Source organism: Bufo gargarizans, chromosome 11, assembly GCF_014858855.1.
Source record: "Bufo gargarizans isolate SCDJY-AF-19 chromosome 11, ASM1485885v1, whole genome shotgun sequence".
In the NCBI taxonomy this organism is placed as follows: domain Eukaryota; kingdom Metazoa; phylum Chordata; class Amphibia; order Anura; family Bufonidae; genus Bufo; species Bufo gargarizans.
Window position 1 is genome coordinate 82,328,419 of NC_058090.1, and position 22,188 is coordinate 82,350,606.

Below are 22,188 nucleotides of genomic sequence, written 5' to 3' on the forward strand. Positions count from 1 at the left end.
AATATATATAATAAAATGCAAAAATACAATAAAATAGAAATAAATAAAACAAAAAAAATAAAGCCAAAAAAATTTTTAAAATAAAACCACCCATGCCATTATCGTCCTGATCATGTGAAGCTATACATATTGCATACAACACAAAATAGGGAACCTATTTTAATAATTTTATTTCGGTGACAGTTTAACCCTTTCCCGACATCCACCGTACGGGTCATTGAGGATGGCGCTCACTCCGGAGAGGACAGAGTGCTATAGCCACCGGGTGCCTGCTGTTTCATACAGCAAGCAACCGCATCTAATGGCCACGATCGGCAGTAATGCCGACCGTGGACATTTAACTCTGACCACGGCAGAGCACTCTTCTCTGGGTCATGTGCACTTTCCTCCAGTGGAGATCGGGGAAAGCGTCCTGCTCTAATAATGAGCCGGACACTGTACTAGGCTTACATGCTCATTATTAGTATATCCCAGTTCAGGCCAGTAGGTGGCAGCACTGAACTGGGCTGTAGCGATTTCTATACAGAATAACGGAGCAAATTCCATTATTCTGAACAAGTTGATATCTGATGACTGCAAGTTGTGGTCGACTTGTGGACCTAACAAAAACTGAAAAAAAAGTTTTGAAAAATATAAAAATAAAAAAATTGGAATTGCTGCGGTGTATTTATTTTTTTATCGATTATCACCTTGGTTAGGTGCAATACCGCTGGCACCCCTTGTTACTGGCTGTTTCATCAGGTGTGCATATATAATCAAAAAATATCATCATGGGCATCACCGTGAGCGAAAATGGCCATACTATTAAAATATTAAAAGAGTTAGCACATATGGTGAATGGCGTAACGGAAAAAAATTACCGATTTGCTGTTTTTAATCACTTTATCGCCCCCAAAATTAAAAAGTGATTAAAAAGTCATACACACACCATCGTCCCACAAAATGGGGACAAATTCAGGGTGGGAATAGAAGAGTCCATGGTATATCAGGCTCCTCTCAGTCTATGGCAGGCAGTAATATATTGTGCTGCTATGGCTGCTGTGTTCTCCTCTTCCCCCAGCAGTATGGAGAGTCTCTCTTCCTCCTCCATGGAGGTGAAGTCTGGGCAGAGATCAGACAGTCTCCTGAAGTGAGAATCCCTCACTGCTGAGTATTTGGTGCACCGCAGCAGGAAATGAGCCTCATCCTCCACGGCCTCATGGTCGCACTGCTGGCACAGTCTGCTCTCGCTGGGCTTGTACCTCTGTCGGTGATGCCCGGATTCAATGAGCAGGCTGTGGGCGCTCAGTCTGTAGCGGCTCAGGATCTGTTGGTCTCTTGGATTGGGGAGTTTCTCCAGATATGGAGCCAGTTTGTACTCCCTCTGCAGGCTCTAGTATACTGTCTGCTTCTGTGATGTTCGTATGTCGTTCCTCCAGACGCTGATATACTCCCCTTTGCCCTTGTGTATCATCCTCTGGATTTTCCCCTTTGCCAGGCTGTACTGGTTGGTGGCTTGGGCAGGCTGGGTTTGGGTGACTTGTTGCTGGGTGCTTTGTCTTTCTGGGGCTTCTTGGTGTAGCAAGGCTTTGTAATGGTAGGAGCTGGGACTGCTGCTATGCAGATGGGCTCTGAATGATAGCGCCCTCTTCTGGACAGCAAAGTAAAGCGAGATTCTGCCAGTTCTGCTCGACAGGCACTGTTTGGGGTGCTCCTGTGGACCTGGAGAAGGTGTTTGCAGAGTTCTGTTGGCCCAAAGTCCCTCTTTGCCCAGTTTGGGTATGTGTCTTGGCCCCAGACTTCGCTGCCATACAGGAGGATTGAGGCGATAATTGTGTCAAGGATTTTAAGCCAGACGGTCACTGGTGCCTTAAGATAATACAGACTCCTTCTGATGGCATAGAAGGTTTTGCTCGCCTTGTCTTTCAGTGTTTCCATGGCTTTCTTAAAACTCCCTGATTGGCTGATTTCTAGGCCCAGGTAGGTGTCGCTGTCGGTTTCTGAAAGTGGACAGTTGTTTATCAGGAAGGGAGGACGCCCGGCTGCTTTCCGGTTTCTTTTCTGGAACACCATGATGTTGGTTTTCTTTGGATTGATGGGCAGTGCCCACGTTTTACTGAACTTTTCCTGGATTTTCAGGTCATCTTGGAGATCTTTCTCAGTTGGTGATAGTAGCACAAGATCATCTGCATAAAGGAGAAATTTCACCTCTGTGTCATGGAGGGTGAGACCAGGTGCTGAGGAGGACCACAGAGCTACCGCCAGCTTATTGATATAGATGTTAAAGAGAGTTGGACTGAGGCTGCAGCCCTGCCTGACTCCTCAGCTCTGCCGGAAATAAGCTGTTCTCCTGCCATTTACCTTGACGCTGCATCTGTTCTCAGTGTAGGAACTTCTGATGACGACACATGTTTTTTCCTCCTATTCCACTTTCGAGAAGTTTCAGGAATAGGCCCGAGTGCCACACTGAGTCAAAGGCCTTCTTAAAGTCCACAAAGCAGGCATAGATCTTTTCATGCTTTGCATTGTGGACATGGCTCTTGATGAGGCTCTGCAGAGTGTAGATGTGGTCCGTGGAGCGGTGGTTTGGCATGAAGCCTGCTTGGCTTCTGCTGAGGATGCTGTGCTGGGTGAGGAAGCTGAGGGTCCTCTTAATCGGGATACTGCTGAGGAGTTTCCCCAGATTGCTGCTGACGCATATCCCTCTATAGTTGGCTGGGTCGTACCTGTCTCCGCTCTTGTGTATGGCGGTGATGATGCCTTGGTTCCAGCTCTGGGGGAAGTAGCCGGCACTCGGCACAACATTGTAGAGTTTTACGAATGCGGGCTGTATTTGATTATTTATGGAGAGATCCCAATTGGGCAACTGGCTTTTTTACTCTTTATCACTGAGATCCTCTCTGTTATCTCCTGCAGCGTGATCGGTGTGTCAAGAGGGTTTTGGAAATCTTCGATTTTTTTTCCTCCATATCCTTCAGCTTTTTCATGATTCCTTTTTGTTTTGGGCTTTGGTCTTCCCTCGAGATGTCTTTGTAAAGATCCTTGAAGTACTGGAGCCAGATGTTGCTGTTTTGGATGTGGAGGTTGGTGTCCTTGCTGGTTTTGTCCATGTGTTTCCATAGTTTTTCTTTCCGAGGGTATTTTTGTATTGCCTTTTGTATGTTGTAGGCTTCCCTCAGACTGTTGTTGTTCTGATCTTGGTGTTTCCTATTTGAGGCCATTCTTAGCGCCTTCCTTATATCTTTACACTCCCGGTCTGGTTTTTTGGCCTTTTGTTGTATCTTTTGAGGCATCTTTTCAGACATTTCCGCCATGGTGTAAAGTTATATTATTAAAGTCCCTTACCGTGAGATTTACTACTTCTGGGTTCAGCTCATATACTTTACTATGGAAGTTATGGAGCAGTCTCTTGGATTTATGCGCTGTTTATGGTCTCCTATATACTTTGGGGATTACTTCTTGGACCATTTAAAAGATATAGGTAGGCTAAAGAGGCCGGTCTGCTGTGATGTTTGTTCCGGTGGTTTACTTATGGATTTAATGTATAGGAGCAGTTGGTTGTGGTCTGACAGGTGTGTCTGTGGGGTGACTATGAAGCCACCAACATTTCTGGGGTCCATATCTGTGATGGCATAGTCTACCACACTGTTGCCTACATGGGAGTTTAGGGTATATCTACCAAGAGAGTCTCCCTTGGTGCGGCCATTGAGAATATGTAGTCCGAGGCTTTGACATAAGTTACAGCAATGTTCTGCCACTTTTGTTTACTGTGCTGTCATAGCTGTTGCTCTCGGTGTGCACTGAGCTGTCGGTCAGTGTCTGCTCCGAATATATAGACATTTCCGTCAGTTGTCAGGAAGTCTCTCTCCCTCCCTGTTCTTGCAATGAGATCTCCAAAGATGAGAACATTGCCCAGGGCCTGGAAATGGGCGGCTTCCTTCTGTAGGATATCAAAGCTGTTGGGATTGAAGTATGGAGACTCTGGTGGAGCTATGTATGCTGCACAGAGATAGACGTCAGCCCGAGAGGTGAGGATGGAGCGGCCTATCCTTACCCAGATGTGGCTGTCTCCTCTCTTTACTGCTCTGATCTGCTCATAGAGCTCCTCTTTATACCAGACTAATATTCCTCCTGAGCTTGACTCTTTTGTTTTTCAGAGCAGGGACAGAGATCTCCCTGTATCCGGTGGCCACCAGGGCTTTATTCTCTGTCTTAGTCCATGTTTCTAGGAGGATCTGTATGTCCATGTTTTTTAGTCTTTGGGTAAAGTCTGGGATCGTGCATCTTACATCCGAAGGCCCTGAATGTTCCAGCTGCTGACAATAAGAGATGTCATTGTTTGTCCGTATACCTTGCAATGAGCTGCATAGGACAAGCTGGATTCTTGACTGGTGGCCATGTTGTAGCAGTTCGGTCCAGTCAGTGTTATGTACAGAGTGCTGAGCAGGGTCTTTATTTCCTCAATGTCTCTGCTCTGCATTACTTTATGTGAGGCAGGTGGATTCCTCCATGGTTTGTGCCTCTGATGGCCATATTTTGGGTAAAGGTCACCATTTCCAGTTTGTTGAGGAGGGTATGAGGTTTCAGGTCTATTTGTTGTTGGTGACCTTTTCCATGGGTTTTTGTCTTGTGTGGGGTCTGGGCCGGGGGTCTCTGTTGAGCACTATGTCTTCGAATCCTTTGGCTAGAAGGCTGACTCCTTGGTTATTGAGGATGATTATTGTCATATAGGTGATGATGGTTTATGGAGGGGTGTTGTGCCAGGGTGATGTCTGGCATGGCGCTGATTTTAGCTGCCAGCTCTGTGTTGATGCTCTGGATGATGTGTTCAGGGATGTCCTTTCTTGGGAGCAGAGATGACAGGATGATTTTACAGCTGGGGAACTTCTGTTGTGCCATCCCTGCTAGCTGGCTCAGTTGTCCTGCTATCTGCTGGTGCTGGTCCTGGAGGTTATTGGTGCCCGTCTGTATGATAATGTGGTTGGGTTTGGTGAAATATGGATTATTGATGATGGCCTTGCCCATCTATCCATCTATCTATCTATCTATCTATCTATCTATCTATCTATCTATCCCCCCTTCTATCTATCTATCTATCCATCTATCTATCCCCCTTCTATCTATCTATCTATACCCCCCTGCTCTGCTGACCACTGTGAAGGTGGACATAGACCCTGTATTATTAGCAGTCTGTAGGACCCTCCATATCACAGTGCACTATGGATACTACAATAGTCTGCCATTATCTTCTGTGTATAGTCCCCCCCCCCCCCATGCAGGGTCTCAGGATCCTTGTTGCCCATAGCAGCCAATCAAAGTAAGGCTTTCATTTCTAAACTGTGCAAGAAAAATGAAACCGAGGCTCTGATTGGTTGCTATAGGCAACACCTAAGCCAGGTTGTAAATGCATGAGGTAGTATACTATCATCACCCAGGTACAGACATGTGATGCTGCACAGCCAATCATAGCGCAGCCCAGTACAGTAATATATACTGCTACTACAGGTCATTATATAATAATAGTAATACACCCCGCTACAGTAATATATACTGCTACTACAGGTCATTATATAATAATAGTAATACACCCCGCTACAGTAATATATACTGCTACTACAGGTCAGTATAGTCTATTACTACTAATACTACTCTACGCTACAGTAATACAGTATTTACTGCTACTGCAGGTCAGTATATTCTAATACCAATAGTATCACCCCGCTACAGTAATGTATACAGCTACTACAGATCAGTATATACTAATAAACCCAGCTACAGTAATATATACTGCTACTACAGGTCAGTATAACTTACTAATAGAAAAACACCCTGCCACTGTAATATATACTGCTACTACAGGTCACTATATACTAATACTAATGCACCCCACTACAGTAATATATACTGCTACTACAGGTCACTATATATTAATACTAATAGTAATACACCCTGCTACTGTAATGTATACTGCTACTACAGGTCTGTATATACTAGTACTGAGGTTTGTATTATGAGGTTCTGCAGCAGCTGAGGCGTGTATTAGGAGGTTCTGCAGCAGCTGAGGTGTGTATTATAATGTTCAGCAGCTGAGGTGCGTATTATGAGGTTCTGCAGCAGCTGAGGTGTGTATTAGGAGGTTCTGCAGCAGCTGAGATGTGTATTATGATGTTCAGCAGCTGAGGTGTGTATTAGGAGGTTCTGCAGCAGCTGAGGTGTGTATTATGAGGTTCTGAAGCAGATGAGGTGTGTATTAGGAGGTTCTGTAGCAGCTGTGGTGTGTATTAGGAGGTTCTGCAGCAGCTGAGATGTGTATTATAATGTTCAGCAGCTGAGGTGTGTATCATGAGGTTCTGCAGCAGCTGAGGTGTGTATTAGGAGGTTCTGTAGCAGCTGAGGTGTGTATTAGGAGGTTCTGTAGCAGCTGAGGTCTGTATTAGGAAGTTCTGCAGCAGCTGAGGTGTGTATTATGGGGTTCTGCAGCAGCTGAGGTGTGTATTATAAGGTTCTGCAGCAGCTGAGGTGTGTATTATGAGGTTCTGCAGCAGCTGAGGTGTGTATTATGAGGTTCTGCAGCAGCTGTGGTGTGTATTAGGAGGTTCTGCAGCAGCTGAGATGTGTATTATAATGTTCAGCAGCTGAGGTGTGTATTATGAGGTTCTGCAGCAGCTGAGGTGCGTATTATGAGGTTCTGCAGCAGCTGAGGTGCGTATTATGAGGTTCTGCAGCAGCTGAGGTGTGTATTATGAGGTTCTGCAGCAGCTGTGGTGTGTATTAGGAGGTTCTGCAGCAGCTGAGATGTGTATTATAATGTTCAGCAGCTGAGGTGTGTATTATGAGGTTCTGCAGCAGCTGAGGTGTGTATTATGAGGTTCTGCAGCAGCTGTGGTGTGTATTAGGAGGTTCTGCAGCAGCTGAGATGTGTATTATAATGTTCAGCAGCTGAGGTGTGTATTATGAGGTTCTGCAGCAGCTGAGGTGTATTATGAGGTTCTGCAGCAGCTGAGGTGTGTATTAGGAGGTTCTGCAGCAGCTTAGATGTGTATTATAAGGTTCTGCAGCAGCTGAGGTGTGTATTGAGGTTCTGCAGCAGCTGAGGTGTGTATTATGAGGTTCTGCAGCAGCTGAGGTGTGTATTAGGAGGTTCTGCAGCAGCTGAGGTGTGTATTATGAGGTTCTGCAGCAGCTGAGGTGTGTATTATGAGGTTCTGCAGCAGCTGAGGTGTGTATTAGGAGGTTCTGCAGCAGCTTAGATGTGTATTATAAGGTTCTGCAGCAGCTGAGGTGTGTATTGAGGTTCTGCAGCAGCTTAGGTGTGTATTATGAGGTTCTGCAGCAGCTGAAGTGTGTATTATGAGGTTCTGCAGCAGCTTAGATGTGTATTATGCGGTTCTGCAGCAGCTGAGGTGTGTATTGAGGTTCTGCAGCAGCTGAGGTGTGTATTGAGGTTCTGCAGCAGCTGAGGTGTGTATTATGAGGTTCTGCAGCAGCTGAGGTGTGTATTATGAGGTTCTGCAGCAGCTGAGGTGTGTATTGAGGTTCTGCAGCAGCTGAGGTGTGTATTAGGATCTGCAGCAGCTGAGGTGTGTATTAGGAGGTTCTGCAGCAGCTTAGATGTGTATTATGAGGTTCTGCAGCAGCTGAAGTGTGTATTATGAGGTTCTGCAGCAGCTGAGGTGTGTATTATGAGTTCCTTCTGAATTTCTGGAGTATGAGCTGCCCGATTAATGGAATTTTACAGTTATTTTTCTTTATAATTTTGTTACATTAAATAAAGAGTAATCTCACATCTATCTCATATCTATCTATCTATCTATCTATCTATCTATCTCACATCTATCTATCTATCTATCTATCTATCTCATATCTATCTATCTCCTATCTATCTCATATCTATCTATCTATCTATCTATCTATCTCATATCTATCTATCTATCTATCTATCTATCTATCTATCTATCTATCTATCTATCTATCTCCTATCTATCCATCCTGTGTAATGCATCCACCTTTCCATCCTTCTATATACTGTCCTCTCGGCTCCCCACCCCCATATATATATATATACAGTATATCTGTATACAGTGCCCGGCAGGGAGTCCATACGTGCATATACAGTGTGATGCCTGCGCAGCTGTTACCAGCCCTGAATTACATCTGATCCACTTTCCTCCCATAGAGAGAGCAAAACATCCCCCTCCCTGTACATTCACTCCCCCCGCTCCTCTCCCTCCCCTCCACATCTCAAGGGGATCAGAGCAGAACGCACCACAATTCCCTATACGAGAGGGGAGAGGGAGGCAGATTGGAGGAGCCGGGCTCGGCGGTGGCTATGCACTGTAGCTCTGGGCAGCTGCACACCATCCTGAGCATTTGCAGAGTCTGCATCCTTCCCGTCCCCTCCCCTGCTCGCCCGCCTCTCATGGTCCATTCCTGGTACCCTATTTAATTCCCTCTACTGCTGCATCATATCTGGCTTGACACTAGTTCAGCTCTTCTAGGGGAGAATCCCCTCCGTTCTCTCGCCCCAGCTGGAATTATTGCCCTTCCTTTTTTATGATTTTTTATGATTTTTTTTATAACGCAGTCTGTATCTTCTCTCAGGAGAACCTGGCCGATCCTTATCTTCTAATCTGTCCTCTCCTGGCACCGGCGAAGAAGACCAAGCAAGAGGAAGAAAAGGGACGGATCTTACCGGGAAAGGATTTTTGCCCATTTGACCGTCATGTATCTTGCAACCATCCTGCTCCTGACCCTGGCTGGTTTCACGGGGGCTAACGTGTCCGAATATGACCGTAAGTACCCCCTCCTATTAATAGACTGAGGAACTCCGCCAATGTGCTATATTATGTGGTGGCCGTATGACTGGTGTACCCTCGGAAGGTCCTGCCATCAATTCATGCTTCCTATAGAGGCGCCTCTATATGGCGGTATTTCCAGTAGATCATCTCTACACTGTATGCCTATGGATTCAGATAGACCTATGCATTGATACGGATGTTCAGGTCCTCACCCCCGACGCCGTACATTAGGGTTACCCCTGGGTCACATCATTAACCGCTATCATACTGGATCTGTATATTATATATCAGGAGATGTTTGGGTTCGACTTCGTGGGGTTGGGGAGAAGGGGGGTCTGGAGGTAGCGCAGAAGACCTCCTAATGTATGCAAACACACCCTCTTCTGGTATATTGAACAAATTGCCACCTGTACTTTACGGGCTGTTGGTTGCGGGAAGACAATAAATCCTGCTCGCGTTGCGATGCCGTCTAACCGTGTATTTGTATCCATCCTAGGATGGTGGCGGTGGCGGTGGGGGGGGGGGTCAGGTCCCCAGAACTCGCACTTGTTCACTTTTAATCGGCTCCCGTTGCCGTCTGCATAATTTAACCCTTGGTGAACGGCAGGGAGATGAAGGGGAAGGGGGGGGGGGCGGATAACTCCGGACATCGAAAATATTTCCAATGCTGTACACGGGACGCGCGCCAGGATAATTAGCGGGGCAGATTAACAGAAACTCTTTTGTCGTGTTCATATTCTTTTTTGGGTGCTCGCCGTTGTGTGCCTAATGCCAAATTCCTTTAGACGGGGCTCTGGGAATGTTGTGAATTTTTTTTATTTTTTTCGTGGGGTTATTAGGGTCAGATTGTGGGGACGAGGGGGGGGGGGCGGGACGCACAAAACGGTTTGTTCAGCGCATAACAACACTAGGATTTCCTGTAAAAACTTGCGTGGGGTTTAACCGTTTCATAGCCTGTCCAATTCCAAGGAGATTCCCTTCCGTCGTGGAGCTGCACCTGGATGGGGTGGTGGATTACAGAGCAAGCTCTTGAGCTCCTACAAATATCTTCTGTATACTAAGGCGTATTTCCTGTCTCAATATTATGCCCAGTGGTACAATTACCGCGCTCCTTCCCCCACACACCATAATCATACATCCTCCTACATCTTGGGGTGTTATCATGATACATCGCTGCGGGTTAGACCTATTTTTATTTAGTATTTTGCCCCACCTAGGGGGGCCAATTGTGTTTTATGGAGGCAATGATTTATAATTGCATTGCAGTCGTCCTCGTTATATGAGGAGTCTGAGGTCTGAGGTCTCCTGTATGGAAGATGAAGGCTTGCTGCTCGTTTAGGAATTGCGTAGACTTTTTGGGACCTGAGCGCCCTATATGAGAGGGATTAATGGACGTCTTATCATTGAGGGGTGGGATCCGTTGAGATATTGTCCTGGAAGGCGTTATTTCATTGGGAAATGGACATGAAACCCATTACCCTGTGTCCTAAGGGACAGATCGGTTGTGTTACATGTGAAGTGATATTAGATTGTAGTCCCTATAGCATAGAGCTCTCCAGCTGTTGCAAAACTACAACTCCCAGCATGCCCAGACTGCCTACAGCTATTAGCCTACAGCAGGGCATGGTGGGAGTTGTAGCTTTACAAAAGCTGGAGAGCCGTAGATTGGCCATGCCTGCCCTATAGACTACCATACGTCATAGTATACGCTTCCTATATAGGTACTGTGCAGGTAGCATCAGTGCTAACTTTCTACCTTCGAGGGGGTAAACGCCCCGTCTCTCCGTTATCGTACGCCTGTCTGATTCTCTCCCATGCAATGGGAACAATTGTGATACACAATTTACTGCAGCCTTGAAATTTCCTTTCCAACCTGTCACCTGTCAGCACATGGGAGCAAACTGTCAGCCCGGTGATCGGCTCTGGAGAAATGTAATATACTGAGGACTCGTGAGGTTCTTACCTCACTGGTCCTCGGTATATTACATTCCAGTATATATTAGCTGCTACTTTCTTCTTAGGGTCATGGACTTCTTTAGAGATGGATGTACTGGTGTTGTTTTCGGGACGCTATGGTTTTCCTCTAGGGAGGATTGTATATTTACATGCCTCAACCATATCTGCAAGCTCTATGTATGATATCCTATGGACATATGGCATCAGTTGAGATGCCTCCAAGATTGAAATATGGACCTCAGTTGACATGCTTTGTTAGCCAGCACACATCAAGAGCTGCCTAAAGATGGTATTTTAAAGGGTTGTCGAAATTGGGGATCCCTTAGAAAGGACGGTGAGGCACTAGGTTCTTGTGTTGGGGGTACTGCAATGTTTATCCACCTATGGGAACAAAGCAGAACAGGAAACCACTGCAATCGATGGATGACCATGTTATCTTTTGCATTGGATATCATGTGGTCGGAGACTTGATCACAATCCTTTCAGCAAATAGATGGACTTTCTGTATCTGAGATTTATTGTTGGCTATGGAAGAATTTTTTGAGAGGGATGGTAGGCAAATACCCTAGGTGGGGCTCAAGCCCACAATCCCTGGCTTAGCCTCCAGATTCTACACCTAATAACCAGCATCAATCAATGATCTACAAGGTGATTGGCCCTTGTTTAAAGTGACTTTCACACAGCCCAATGAAAAGTGAAAGAGTTTTTGGTTCCTCCTGCACTTTGCAATTTATTGGCGGCACTTTCTCTGTTTACACAGGGCGATGTGCTGCCAACAAGAAAAGATCGCCACGAATGGAAGATGTTAACTGGCCCATGTAAAGGTAGGCCGATCAGCCAACAAACGAGCAAAACACGTGTTTGTTGATCGGCCCACCTTAACATGGGCCAGTAATGCAAAAAAATTTTCGTACCTGATCATTTTCCGGATCCGCGTTGATTGTAAATGGGCCAGTAGCAGGGTCAAATTGGCCTTCAAGACTACCAGAGGATCCTCTGGTGGGCCCAGGCTTTGATAGCCTAATGGGCCCCAAAGATTTAGGAGAAAATCACTGGCCATTAGGGTCTATTCCTTTGATGCAAAACCTATTAAATTTCATTGATGGAATAGGGGTTAGGCCTCAAATAATTGCCTAATCTGGTGGGCCCCAGGAACCCTAGTCCAACATTGGCCCTTAGGAAGCTAGTGACTCATCCTGTATGCAACAGTATGTCCTACATCCCTTCTCAAAGCAACTTCCATGTTATGGAAGGAATTATTTTACGGGTATGTTACTAGTGACCAAATCGAGGCCTATATGGGTAGGTGAGGCCTGATTGTGATTTCTCTTTGGGACCATAAACACTCCACAGTGCTACTGCTAATGAGAGAGTCCTCTCAACCAAGTAAGGTTCACACGACAGATTTTTCTAGCAGATTTTAAAAATCTACTCCATACTTAAAGGATAACTGTCATATTTTTTATTTTATTTGCTAGTTTATTACAGGCTAGGCATGTATACCTGAGTTAGTCTGTCAATGATTGTCAAAAGATCTGTAATTACCTTATAATAAAAGCTTTCATTAATGTCTCCTGTCCCTTTCCACTGCCCCCTAAAAGACTGTTGCTATGGCTTATCTATCTCCGGCTAGGAAGACAGGAAGACGGAGGGGCGGTCCTTCACACTGCATGCCTGCATTAGGCTTCAGAGTGAGGAGGCGTGTCTTTCAGTAATCCAATCTAATTGGCTGTCAGGAAGCTGCTGGCTACAGCAAGTGTGTATGTGACCTGTGGGAATGCAGTTTTGGCCTCAGAGAACTGGCAGAGGAGCCATCTTAAGAAGATCCTCATAATGTAGGATTCAAAACAGCCGTAACTAAGGGGAAAACTCAAGGAAAACAGTGGCATGTGAAGAAACTAAAGATCGCTTCATGCATAATGCTGCTGCAGCAGTAACATATGCTAAAATATATGTATATATTTTTTTTAATGAAAATATGACAGTTATCCTTTAAGATTTCTACAAGCCCCATTCAGATGAAAGAAACATAATTCCCCCTCTGCATTGAATCATACTTGGTTTATCTGTTGGTTCATGTCCACAGGATAACTTTCTAGTTGATTTCAAGTTGCTCCACCTTTGACTTACAAGTGACTAGGTAGAGGAACATTGCAAAAAACTGACTTGTTGCCCCAGGGTGAAGGACTCCGAGCTCCAACATTGATGTCATGCATTGAGGTCTACAAGACCTTTCCATCGAAGGATCTCACCTCATAACTCACCAACCAAAGATTATACTTTCCTTCAAATCTTGTTAACCTCTCAGTCCTGGCTCGTTTATAGTGGATTTCATTCATTTCTTCTATTATTCCCTCAGATGTTTTGGGATTGTTCACGTTCGATAACCAAAATGGCTCCGAGCTCAGAGCCTCCCACTTTGCTGTATTAAAAAGAGTCAATTAGGGTCGTGAAATAACAGATAAATATGCAGAATTACTACAGGCCATAGCTCAGACAAATGCTGTTATCAAAGGAATTTTATTACCGCTACCCTTGCATCCATTTGATTTATTCAGTCGGTAAGCATGTCGTAAAAATTTACACATGTAATAAGCGCCATCCATCTCCCGGATGCAGTAATTAGCTGAAGTTCCTGAACTAGAGAGGCTCAGGATCCGAATTGTCACCTTGGAATATTCCACCCGTAATCGCGTTAGAAGATGTGAGGTCGGAAATTCCATATGAAAGTGCGTAGGAATAAAAAGGGATAAAGCCTCCGCATACAAGGTTTACACAGCCATAACTTCATTTGACGGAGGTCACAGGGTTAATGCGGAAAAATCACTTACTTTTACATTTTGCAGCAAATCCGTCCTTTGCAGATGATTTGCGGCTTTTGATGCCGGGCTGTTTACGGTAAATCTGATTACTTCAGCTCTATTTTAATATTTGTATTAATTATTCAGGGAAGCACTGCAGATGTACAATGAAATGTTTCTCTTGACCTGAGAGATTCAGTGTATTATGTATTGGGTTTAAGAAAAGCCTCCTTAGATCTGGGCTGGTTGGTCAGTTTGGCCACCTAGTTTGGACTGCCACGTGTGGGGTCGGTCACGGTGGGCATCACCCTCCCACCATGACCTTGGACTTTCCATGAAAAATTAGTTCTTCTGCCATCTGAGGACTCCCAATTATTGCTATTCTAAGGTCTCATGCTGTAGTCATCATGAGCCTCACTGAGACGTCATTTTCTTCCTTGCTATTGCCGAAATCCTGAGGCATATGAAGGTCACATACAGGCTTATAGATTTTCATGGGTGCACTACCAATCCGTTTACAGAGGAGAATCAAGGACTACCTGTTCTCAGGATTGTAGGGATTCGACAAGGAGGACTTCCTGCGATCTGTTATCCTGTGGATGGGTGATAAATAAAAAAAATTGTGGCATATCCCTTCGAAAAGGTAGAAGTAGTCTGATCCTACTGTTATTTTTTACTCTGCCATCTTACTTTTCTCCTACTGTCTGTAGGAGAAAGAGCAGAAGGACTAGTACAACACAAGCCTACAGAATCAGACTACACAGGATGTTTGTAGTCTGTAACCATGGATACACATAAGCCTGCATGAGAACTGTATAAATATTTAATCACTTCATTTTTTTTTACATTTAAAATGCATCAAAGCAACAGCAAAATAGTTGATAATCTTTAGGTCTTTGAATCCTCGTCTTCCACTGATCACATTTTGGACTGGCGCTAGGTGTCACCACTTCCCCTTGTCCAAGGGGTGTTTTCCTAAACAGTCTGTCAGTGGTGGCACTAATTGGGCAATATCAGAGTGTCCAGGAACAAAAGCCCAAACTAGTAATACCCAGTTGCCAAGTTTCTTCATAAATTTCTAGCACGATTAACAGAGGTAGCAGCACAAAGCAGAGAATTAGAAAAATATTTTTCCGAATGAATAAAAAACTAGATTTGGAAGGAATGAATTCAACATGTCTCTGATCTACACATGATCTAGTACTGCAAGAAGTAGCTGTAGGGGGTGCAGAAGGAGCATCAGGGTGTTAGCTAGGGGCATCAGTGGGGGCATGAAACCTGGTGCTGAGGGTTAGGGGGTGGCGGGATTAGCGCCAACTAGCCACTTTGGTTTGATCAGGGTATTTACATACAGGGTTGGGCAGCAATCTGAACCTTTGCCCCAGGTGAAAGGGGAGCAGGGGACCAGAGAGGGCACCACCATTAAGTGAGGGCCCCATTACAGATTTTGCACTGGGGTCCTAAGCTTTACATTCCTAATCCAACGACAGGAACATTTTTCCTACAGTCGCTGAGACTTCAAACAGACAAAAAAATAGTGATAACGTATAACTGGAGCCGTCAGGATGGAGCACAGGTGACTTGTTTAAGGGGCGACTCACTTGACTGATACTTTTTTGTCGAAGAAAAGCTTTAATGCCGTACATGTGGAATAATAGAAAGCAATAAAACACAAGGTAAGCGCTCCCAGCAACTCCAGGCACAGAGACATAAAACAAACAGTTCTATGCCAGGATAATACTAATAAGGCCAGCAGTCCCTTAAGCGTCCGCCTTGAGTGATGACTAATTATTTCTCTACTCTTCGACAGAGTCCTTTGTATTCATCATCGGGGTCGTTCTGTCTCTTATCAGCTATTACTGTCAGAGGAGATTTGTAAAAAGTAACGGGCATGGCTCGGGGGAACTCCATGCTACATGCCAACACTTGCCACTGTCTTAATGAATCTTAAGCATATACGGAGTTCATAATAATATTTCATAAAGAAATGTAAAGATCGGGGACCGATTTTCCCAGGTGGTGTGAGGATCAGCGTCCATGAGGATAGGCACTGAAAAGTAGGGATCTAAAATGTGGAGCACAGCCTTATGCTATACATATGTATGTGGCTGGCAGAACTATTTACGTCCCATTGATTGGCAGTTGAGGGTCATGGCAGCATTTACGTCAATATATGGAAGTTGTCACCATGAGAGGTTCTGTGAAGGTTGGGACATCAACACTAGGAGAACTACTCTCCTCATTGCTCCCAGTACCGCTGCAGCCTGGGTCCCCATTGGTCTCTGCTTCCTGATCCATTCTCGACACATGAGAAGTGCCTGCCAATGACTGACTGAGGTGGGTCATCACTGCGGCCATTGGCCTCATGACCGTGTTGTCATTTCATGTTTGTCGAGACAGGACCAGGGAAGTAGAGACCAGCAGGGAGCCTGGCAGCAACAGGAATGAGAGAGGCGGGGATCGTTGAGGTGAGTAGCACCCTACAGGCATATTTAGTTTTAGGGCCTAATCTAAGGAGTGCACTTTTTGGAGTCTGACATCTGGTGAAGGTCTGAGCTGAACACCAATCCCTATGCAGATCATGGCTTGATTAGGGATGACAGTGTTTGACCTGTTCACAGACGTATGTGTTGGTAGGATTGCTCAATAAATCTCTCTTTGACAGAAGGAACCAGCGTATTCCACTGTATAGGCATAGAGTGGTTTATGTTGCCCATCATGCGGGATCTCCATTGGCTAAATTGAGCACTACGGATACTTTTTTGGCCACAGCTTTAATGGTGTATGTACCAATATGCCAAACCTAGGACCGAAAAGTGATGGGAACAGGCTCTATCTTTGCAACAATGCCTGGTACTGATGGCAGGGAATGACTGGTGCTCAATGTTCAGTTTGTTGCCAATGGGTACAGCTGCTTCATCTCTTCTGCTCCCTCTGGATCTGTCAAGGTCCTACGTCCAGGTCATCTTCCTGCTCTAGGGCACACAAACGCGCCAACCTTGGCTTCTTAAAGTGGGCCAATATTCTCCTGCCTATGCCCTGCTCCTCCAGGCTATTTTAGGGGCCGTCCTCCTTTTTTCTGGGCCTGAGTAAAAACTTAGCTCCAGTTTTCTCTGTGTTAAATTCTGCTATATCTGACCAAACTAGTCCTGACCACATTTCAGAATGCCATACAAAATGGTCTCCCACTACTGCCATGGTGTGCCTCTTGGCCATTAGCTAATCACTATGCAGAGTGGTCATGAGCCCCAGAGTGGTCATTTCCTATGTGTTGAGAAGTGGCAGGAAACAGATTCTGGCAGGGCACCACGAAGTGCTAGACTGGAACAGACCGGGATCGGTAACGCATGATTTTATTTCTTTTTTACAGCCTTTTTTTTTGCCCATACAAACTCTTGTATGCTGTCCGCCATCTTTCTTTGAGTCTCTTTTCTGCTTCCTTCCCTCTGTACTCTTGTCCGCCACCCTCCCCTACATTTCTCATTGTCTCGTGGCCACCTGAATTGAGCGGAGTGAATAGTGTACACCGTCTATCACAGCTAATTTTAACTACAGACCGTTATTTCTAGCGTTTTGTCTTTACATTTTAAGAAGCCTGCTCCTTAGCGAGGGCTGCGTTAATGTGACATTAAGTGAAATTAATGTCACTTGGGTCTTTCCTTGTTATGATTCACATCGCTTCGGTCCTTGGCGATCTACCTCATTAACATTGTACTGTAATTCACCTTGTGCCGGAACAATGTCCAATCAACAATTAGCGCTCAAACTAATGTGGTGGGCATGCCTTCTGTATATTCCAGATATAGTTCAAGCTCTTGGTATTTGGGTAACACAGAGCTGTGGATAATGGCTCAACCTCTCCCAGTGGCAAGGTCTATATCTACAGAGCTGTGTCCAACCATGAAGTAGATGAGTAATGGTACTTTAAAGGGAAAGCCTCTTTCTTAATGTGGCTGGGGAGCAATTTGCTGAATTGTAAAAAGTCCTGATCCTTGTAAACAGCCGATCTCAGAGGGAAACCGCAGACAACCAGGGACTCTATAGACATACATGGATTAAAGAACAGTTCTGGTCTACCAGGACAGGAGCCACTGGTATAGAATGGCTCTCCATATAGAGTGTGGTTCCCAGCAGGAAAACCAACTCTATGATGTCTCATGAAGACAACTCCTGTCTATATGGAATATCTGGACAAGACTTTTAATATAGACATGTACCTTCATTTAAAATATGACTGTGTAGTCAACATTTCCAGCATATCACATGCCACCTTTGGTTCTGGTTATACTGTACTATCTGTGATTAACTATATTCATTACAACTGAACATACAGAAGTTCAATACAGTAGATAACCATGGCAGGAGATGTACCAGAAGTCTGGTTGCCTAGAAATGAAAGCAGTTTTCTGGGACAACAAGGACCTAGTCTCAGTCATCGATATTTGATCATTGGGAGGTCTGACTTCTGGTAGTCTTGGAAAGGGGCCATGGCGTGAAACAATGTTGGCCTCTTCCTTGGGCTGTGATGTAACGTCCTATTGGTCACATGACATTTCTGTAGCTCAAACCCATTCAAGTGTTTGGGATTGAGCTGCAATACCAAGCACAGCCACTATACAATGTACAGCACTGTGCTTGGTAAACTATGAAGAAGCTGCATTGCTGTGGCCCTATCAGACTGCTGATAGAAGGGTATGTCGGGACCTCACCGATCAGATATTGATGACATGTCCAGAGGATGGATCAATATGTAAGTCCAAGAAAACCCCTCTTAAGTTTTTTTTTCTTTTTTTTTAAAAAGGGGGTTCTGAGAGAGGCCAGGAAGTAGACACCATTGGGACCAGGGACCATTCAACCTTTTTAAAGGGGGAAATCCTGTTTCAGTACGTACTTGATCATTTCTGCACCTCAGGTTTGGCTCATGAAGCCCCTAATTATGGAAGATACTGGTGGCCACGAATTTCCATTGCAGGGGAAGTGTATGATTAGATGGTGCCCCTAAAGTAATACAGTAGATACTGGTGTTGAGTCCTTGCTAGCAGAGTGGCTTTCTGATCTGGTTTGGAGAAAGAGGTCCACCTTCTATAACCTTCATTTTTAAGTTTTTCACATTTATTCTATGGTCTACACCTGGCACCATCAAAGAGCTGCAATGTGGTGAACTTATTGATATGTGCCCAGGTACAAGGCTTGGCTTGTACGGACTGTAAGCATTACATCACGCAAAAATCTTTTTGTGCAGCATATACGTATAAGTATATCATTCTCTATTGACCCTAGTGCTCTGCCATCCAAATACCTAATGCATCTATTAGCTATAGTGCTGCCAGGCAGGATGTCTCTCTCGCTAGTCAATTGATGCACACCCGCGGTGCCCAGCAGATCTAATCCTTGAATTGATCCATGCATTAAACTTTCTGCATAAAAGCTCACTGCAGGTATGCAGTACTTTGTTGCTGTTATTGCTTATACCTCTACCCTCCTATGCCAGGCCTACCTTGAAGAGCCTGTCTTTTATCCAGTGAAATCAATAGAACTAGCCCACAGCAATCCCATTTTCCAGCAGGCCCTTTTACAAACAATAAATCTTCCTGACCTCACTCAAAACTAATGATACTTAGACAAGTCTAATCAAACCCTGATCAATAGAATGTCCCCTGCATACTTCAGCCGGTGGAACTTTCAGCCAGGTCTAATCGATTTCCAGGCAATCGGTGGACCGGGAGGAGCACGCCTCCAACCGTGGGCCATTATCCAACTCTGCCCTTGGTAAGGGATTACCCTGTCATCCATTATTCCTATTATGTATGTATGCATTAGATTTATTACAGATGATCATCCTTTAAGCCTCTGGTACTTGGCCAAGAGATTGTTTTATTTTTTTATTATATTTAATTAATCATGAAAGTCGATATTGCATGAAATAATCTACAGGGATGGCTTTACCGTTGTCAGATCTTGTTTACGATTAGAACTGATGGATGGAGAGAGCAGAATCAAAACTTGGCTGGGACCAAGAGAAAGTCTCCTCTAGGTTCATCACCTACCCAAGTCCTTGATAATGAAGGTGGAGGACCAGTCTGTGGCTGCTTAAGCCGTGTGATACCTGCAGCAATATTTTGGTGGCATCAAATCACATGAGGGTACAATCGCATACCTTCCATCGTAGACATGGGCTTTAACTTGCCTCTTAGTATGTGAGCTGGTGTGTGATTCCAGGGCCCATTCATATTGGCTGCCGAACTGTTGGCTCTTCAAGCCCCTGGGCCCCAATTCAAAATTAGAAACAAGTGCCCTAGCTATCATATGTCCTTTATAATACTGCTGTGAAGATACGAGATGTGCAGCACCTGAAACTACGGATACTGGAAGCCTGTGCTAGCATTTCTCCTGCGGTGTTTCTATCAGTGTGTGAAGAGTGGGAGAAGCGGGTTGCATTGACAATCCAACACAATGGGCAGCACACTGAACACATTTTATAAGTGGTCAGAAACTTGTAAATAACTAATGAAAGAATAAAGTTACGTTAAAACCAAAAAACACCATTGTTTGTCTTGTGAAATTCCCAATACGTTTGATGTGTCACATGACCCTCTTCCTATTGAAAAAACAAAAGTTGGATTCAAAATGGCCGACTTCAAAATGGCCGCCATGGTTACCACCCATCTTGAAAAGTTTCCCCCCCTCACATATACTAATGTGCCACAAACATTAAGTTAATATCACCAACTATTCCCATTTTACTAAGGTGTATCCATATAAATGGCCCACCCTGTACAATATTAGTGTGTACATATTCCACCAGTGCCACCAATAATGATTCTTTAGTTGTCAAAATGTTTAACATTTGATGCAATTCTATGAATGACAGTATCTCTTGGCTCATGGCTTATATCTTCAAGTATCTCAAGAACATAAGAAAAGCAGACAGCCTTTACACATTAGAATTTGTACAGTGCCATGACTTGAAGTAGAGGACAAAAGAATCATACCTTGTCAAATTACAGTACCTAAAGAAGTTTCTTGTGACCCCCTTCTAATGGGGGGTTTATATCCACAGATAGAAGTAGGTTGGTAGTTGAACTGAGGAGCAAATAATCGCTTGGTGAATGATCATTTCGCAGATGCAGCCATACACATTTTACTCAGTTTTGAACAAGTTGGAGAAACATTTTCAATGGCGATGGCTGATGGCCGAATAATCTTTCTGGGAATATTTTTTTCAAAGAAAGATCATTTATGGATGAAATATCTCTTGTAAGAATGAAATATCATCATTCGACTATTGCAGTGTTTCCCAACCAGCGTGCCTATTGACTGTGCGGGCATGCTGGGAGTTGTAGTTTGGTAACAGCTGGAGGCACACTGGTTGGGAAACACTGGACTATTGGATGAAAAATTCAACTGCAGCCAACTTCTTTCCAGACCTAAAAAATAAAATTTCACCCAAGAGACATTCGTTGTCATCGACATTGACTGACTGACTACTTTTCTCATCTTTAGTCTGTGTATAGGCAGTTGGGCACCCATAACCCCCAATATATTCAAGGTGGCATACATTGGGAAAGGCGAAGAGTACTCTTCCTGTTTCATTTACTTTTTTCAGGCTCTTCGTTGGAACTTTGGTGAACCTAAAAGGAACCTGTTCTGGTGGCAACCTGACCTTAAAGAACCTTCTATATCTGTTAAGTGAATAGAGTAAACCTATCTGCAGTGACAGACTATGTTAGATCCCTCACCAGATGTCATGTTTTCTCCTATCACTAATGTGAGCTCCCATTAGACATGAGTGAAGTTGCAATGAGCACCTGAGAAGACGGTGCAGAGGATGGGAGTGGTAGTGGCCCTGATGAGATAATGCGTCATGGTGTACACCCTCAGGCAGTTGCTCCCTGGGGATCAGTGGAGTGGAAAGGTGGTATAAGGAATCAGGACAGAAATAGAAGAATAAAAGTCTGGTTTACTGCAAAACAGAATAGTACATCCAGAAGTAGTTTGTGTCCAGTGCGAGTCTTCCAAGATGATGAGGCATGGTAGCTTTCACAGTGACCGATTTATAGCACCTTTGATATGCTATGTTGCTGATGTATCTCTCCTGAAATTCTGGTTAACAACTGAGTAATACAGGATTTATTGTGTTGGCCTGGCCCGAGTGTGATCTAATGTCATAGGTGTCTGAGCCATAGTCCCTTACCTGCAGCAAAGTCTGGATAGCTATGGTTGCTGGTCTCTCTGCTGACCGTAATGTTGTAGCTTTGCACAATATCTGTAGTTTTGTCTTTAAAGTCTCTCTGGAGTTGTGGTCTCACAGATGAGTTGGTTTTTTGGTCCCTAAGGCCCTTGGAGCAGGAGCAGTAGGAGGCTCTTCGACAGTCCTAACTAACACCCCCCCCCCCCCATCCTGACAGAAAATAGGACCAGCCCACTCCTAATTGGGTGGTTAGCCCCCTTCCTGATGCCAACCATACCTCACCTGCTGGTGTACAGTGAAAAGATTGAATAACATTACAAACCAAACCTTTTTCAGACACTCCCAGGTCTGAGATGCTGCAGTCTATGTTGTGCTGCTGGATCGGTATGCTTCAGAATTAGCTTGACTTGTGACTTGACTTGAGTCATGTACTCCTCATTAAAAAGGTGAACATCTCCGATCC

At 44.6% G+C, this 22,188-nt stretch overlaps 1 protein-coding gene across 7 annotated transcripts in view; it reads left to right on the top strand.

Annotated features, from left to right (window-relative positions):
• The window catches only part of CADM3 (cell adhesion molecule 3), a 412,410-nt gene that overhangs the window by 105,345 nt on the left and 284,877 nt on the right, over nucleotides 1-22,188 (top strand). For 3 of the 7 annotated variants that reach the window (XM_044272030.1, XM_044272037.1, XM_044272035.1), the window contains exon 1: nucleotides 8,282-8,771. The exons of 1 other annotated variant lie outside the window; for it this stretch is intronic. In XM_044272030.1, the coding sequence (XP_044127965.1) occupies nucleotides 8,702-8,771 (70 nt within the window). In that variant the 5' untranslated portion in view covers nucleotides 8,282-8,701. Of the gene's footprint in view, nucleotides 1-8,281; nucleotides 8,772-22,188 lie in introns of those variants that run through there. 3 more of the 7 variants (XM_044272031.1, XM_044272034.1, XM_044272033.1) reach the window with 2 other exon arrangements.